The sequence below is a fragment of the Arachis stenosperma genome, chromosome 4 (assembly GCF_014773155.1).
Source record: "Arachis stenosperma cultivar V10309 chromosome 4, arast.V10309.gnm1.PFL2, whole genome shotgun sequence".
NCBI classification, from domain to species: Eukaryota; Viridiplantae; Streptophyta; class Magnoliopsida; order Fabales; family Fabaceae; genus Arachis; species Arachis stenosperma.
Genome location: NC_080380.1, coordinates 111,525,702 through 111,529,919, shown reverse-complemented (window position 1 = coordinate 111,529,919; position 4,218 = coordinate 111,525,702). Strand labels below are relative to the sequence as shown.

At 40.1% G+C, this 4,218-nt stretch overlaps 1 protein-coding gene across 1 annotated transcript; it reads left to right on the top strand.

The window, feature by feature from the left end:
- The first annotated feature begins 594 nt into the window (after positions 1–594).
- On the top strand, positions 595–2,783 carry LOC130975322 (uncharacterized). The gene is made up of 4 exons (XM_057900132.1): positions 595–972; positions 1,056–1,146; positions 1,199–1,633; positions 2,599–2,783. The coding sequence occupies exons 1-4, from the start codon at positions 595–597 to the stop codon at positions 2,781–2,783; spliced, it is 1,089 nt and encodes a 362-aa protein (XP_057756115.1).
- The last annotated feature ends 1,435 nt before the right edge of the window (positions 2,784–4,218 follow it).

Here is a 4,218-nt window from a genome sequence, read left to right as displayed (position 1 = left end):
ATCAACAACAACCTCTGCCTCCTCCACAGCAGCAATGTCAACAGTTGGTCCCTCAAAGAGTGTGTGGAATATGCGCTTGCTATTCCCACTATACTGATGAATGTCCACAACTCCAAGAGGACAACATATTGGCGGCTACAAATGCTTATTACAACCGTCCGAATCAAGGGTACTATCAACAAAGCGGTAATTATAACCAAGGTGGTAACTACAATCAAGGTTGGCAAGACAATTCCAACCAAGGATGGAGAGACAATTCTAACCAAGGATGGAGAGACACTTCCAACCAAGGATGGAGAGACAACTACAACCAAGGAGGTAGAGACAACGGTGAAAATTAAAGGTAGAATAACAACAACTATCAATAGAATCGGTATCAACAAAACCCTCCATACCGAGCACCTCACCAAAGACAAGCCCAAGCACCTCAACCCAACCAACCAACCACAAGCCCCTCAAATTACCTACTCTCCTTCCTCCTCCAACCAAGATAAAACACTCTGTTCTATCCTTCAAGGACAAAAAGAGCTTCAAAATTCACTTACCTCTAGCCTCACCAGTCTTACCTCCACCCTACAAGCTCTTATATCACGAATGAAAGCACCCTCTACCCCTAACAATCAACCTTCAAGCTCTAGTGCACTTTCCTCTCAACCTTTACCCAACCCCAATGGTGGAATTAATGCCATCACTTTGAAGTCAAAAACTACATTGCAAGAGAGGAGTCCCAAGGAGCCAAGCTCAAGAGAAGACACTCAAGTTGAAGACATTGTTGAGGTAGAAGATGTTGAAGAAGAGGATGAAGTACAAGATGCATTTGAAGAAGAAGTTGCTCAACCAAGTAATGGAGTATCTAAGGAAGATGATGCTGTGAGAGAAGCCATTCCCTTTCCTTTTCCATACCCTGCTAGGAGGACTAAGAAGCAAGTGGAGCTAGATCCTAAGATGGTGGAGATCTTCAAAAAGGTTGAGGTAACTATTTCCCTTTTTGATGCTATTCACCAAGTGCCTAAATATGATAAGCTTCTAAAAGATTTATGCATGAATAAAGAAAGATACATGATTTAGAAACTATTCCCTTGGGTAGCTCAATTTCTGCTTTGATGGGTGCTATACCGGAGAAATGTGGTGACCGGTCCTTGCATGGTTACATGCACTATAGGGGGTGTTCAATTTGTTGACTGTATGTGTGATTTAGGTGCATGTGTTAGTATTATGCCATTATTTGTATATGATGCTTTGATGCTCCCACCCTTGAAAAGGTCGGCAGCGCGTTTTATTTTGGCAGATAAGAGCATAATCTTGGTGGTTGGCATTGCGGAAGACATCTTGGAGAGCATTAAAGGGTTGACGTTTCCTATTGACTTCTACATTCTAGAGATGCCCCCTAGTGACTCAAGAAGACCTTCATCCATCTTGCTTGGAAGGTCATTTTTGAAGACTTCACGGTTTAAATTGGATGCCTTCTTGGGTACCTATTCTTTTGAGATAGATGGTAGAGCAGTGAGCTTCAACCTTGATGAAGCTATGAAGCACCCACCGGAAGACCACTCTATCTTCCAGTGTGACATTATTGATGAGATTGTGCCTGAAGTTTACCAAGAGGCAATAGAAGAGAAGAACATGGAGCAAGGTGCAAGTGTGGGAAAGCCCTCTGAGTATACTGAAGATACCACTACAAGAAAAAAAATATTTGTAACAAAAAAAACAGAATTTTAAAACAAAAGGTTTTTGTAATAAAAAAAAGCGGCTGTTGCAGTAAGTCCCGTTACAAAAAGTTTTTGTAACAAAAAATGGAACTGTCAAAATTCAAGGTGATATTTTGTAACAAATTTTTCTGATACAAAAAATTCGGAAGCCGTTACAAAAGTGGTAACAAATTTTGATCTCCAAGGTATTTTTGGTGACAATATATTTTTTCGTATCATCAAATTTTGTTACAAAATGTTACTTGATTTTGTAACGTTTTTTTTTTCTTTAGTTACAAAAGCAAATTAATTATTTTGTAACAATTTTTTTTAATACAAATTGCATGCATAATTTACTAAATTATTTTTTAAATTAACTAATATATTAAATATTCTAATAAGCAAGTTTACATTCATATAATATGCAAAAACATACATAATTCAAAGATGCCTCATTTACCTAAAGTTATTTTAAAACAAAATAACATTAGTGAGTACATTGATTAGTTCTACAAGTTATATGTCTTGCATAAGTTCAACCAAAAGTTAAAAGTTCTAACATAGTCTTTCTATGAATCAAAATATTCTTGAGCCCTCAATGTAGCATGTGGTCACCATTTCAGCGCTCCTATAGAGAAGAAAAACCGAAACAAAAGATTAGAAACAGGATATAACACTAACTATAATTTTATCCATTAAGTTTTATCCAAAATGTTTAAAAAAATTTTGACAAAACCTCTCCTAAAACTTGGATATTTCCACCGTCTACGGTTCCAACAAAAACAACCAATTCACAACTTTTTCAATCATGACACAAGTAAAATGTGATAAATAGATTCATATATAAATTAAACTATACTAATAAAATAGGAATCATATAGGAAAATATATTAAGTGCCAATGGTTCCAGATGATCAAGTGCCAAGCCATGAGCTGAAAATGGAGTTGAAGCCCCTTCTACCTCACCTCAAGTATGCCTATCTTGAGGACAATCAAAAGCTCCCAGTGATTATTGCAAAGGAGCTTACTTCCCAACAAGAGGAGCGCTTGCTTAGTATACTTAGAAGACACAAGAAAGCTATTGGGTGGAGTTAGGCGGACATAGTAGGTATAAGCCCTCAAGTCTGTGAGCACCACATATTTCTAGAGGAGGGAGCAAGGCCTATCCATCAACCTCAAAGGTGGCTGAACCCCACCATTTTAGAAGTTGTGAAGAAGGAAGTGACCCGACTGCTTGAAGCTGACATCATCTATCCAATCTCGGATAGTGAATGTGTAACGACCCAACTCCCAGTATGCCATGGTCATACAAGAAGCTAAGTGTTACCAACTTGTTCTTCCTAATTATTTACCATTACTTAAAATATGAGCCTGTTCCTTGTTAGAACGTTGCCAATTTTACGAGTAACTTTTTTTTTGTTGCGGACATTCAGGTAAATAAACAAGCATGTAATAAGAATAATAGAAAAGTGGCATAAAGAAACATAGCAACACAGCTGATAAATACATCATGTACACTATAACAAACATGTAGCGTTTACACAAGAGTCAGTTCACATCCTCGTCATCCTACGTAGCTAATATTTACACGACACTCCAGGGCCTGGCCCATACAAAAGCCGCTAAACTGGCACCCAGGCTAGCCTAACACTATATAGCTCCTAGCTCTCGGTGTACTAACACAAGTGAGAGACTTTCTATCCGATAATGTTAGATAGAGTGTCATCAAAAGAATGCCCCTTCCGCAGTCAAACTATATCTACTCGTGGCCGTTCGGAGAATCGCCGTGAGGCTCGTCCATCTCCTCATCCTGCTCTATCTCTATCTAGGATCCTCCTCCTCCTCATCATCATCCGCAGCTACAACTATACCCTCAGATCCACCAGAAACACTACTGTCACTATGTACAAAACCATTCGCGAGCACAGGTCCGTTCGCGTATATAGGAGCTACCCCATCATCCGGTAGTGCCGGCTCATCAGGCTGTGGAAAGTCAGGGATCGGCTCAGGGGGAAAGTCCCACTCTGGTGGTATCACAGGTACGTAGTCACCAGCTAACTCGGGCTCATCAGGAATGATAGGCTCAGGTTCCACCTCATTCAAAGGTTGAGCTGGTATAGGGTGCTCGGGGTCATCAGGAAAAGGATGTACAGGTGCGTCAGGATGTAACCAGGATAAGGGAAAGTCATAAGGAGCATCAGGGTCAAAATGCGGGCTAGACAGAGGATGTTGAAAGGCTCGATCAGGTAACGCGTGTCGTCTAATACGAGGCTCCAATCCCATGATGAAATAACTGTGATGTACCGGATCCTCGTAGACGTAAGGGTCCTCGAACTCATAGAAGATCACGCCCGTCTCCATATGGGGGAGGAAGGGAGAGAGAAGGGGTAAGAACTGGGGAGTTCTTAGTAGGGTCGGGGTTATTAGTTACGTTCATTTGTTTGGGGTCGATTAACAGACGAATAACATAAGATAGCGAAGCAGTAAACAAAAGATAAAGACAGAAAGAGAAGGTAGAGACAAAAGAAAG

Excerpts from the sequence above, each read along its gene's own strand:
- LOC130975322 (XM_057900132.1), top strand. The coding sequence starts at position 595 with ATGAAAGCACCCTCTACCCCTAACAATCAACCTTCAAGCTCTAGTGCA. Across the intron at positions 1,147-1,198 it reads TGGTGACCGGTCCTTGCATG|GTGCATGTGTTAGTATTATG; the intron begins GTTACATGCACT and ends TGTGTGATTTAG. Across the intron at positions 1,634-2,598 it reads AGAGAAGAACATGGAGCAAG|ATGATCAAGTGCCAAGCCAT; the intron begins GTGCAAGTGTGG and ends CAATGGTTCCAG.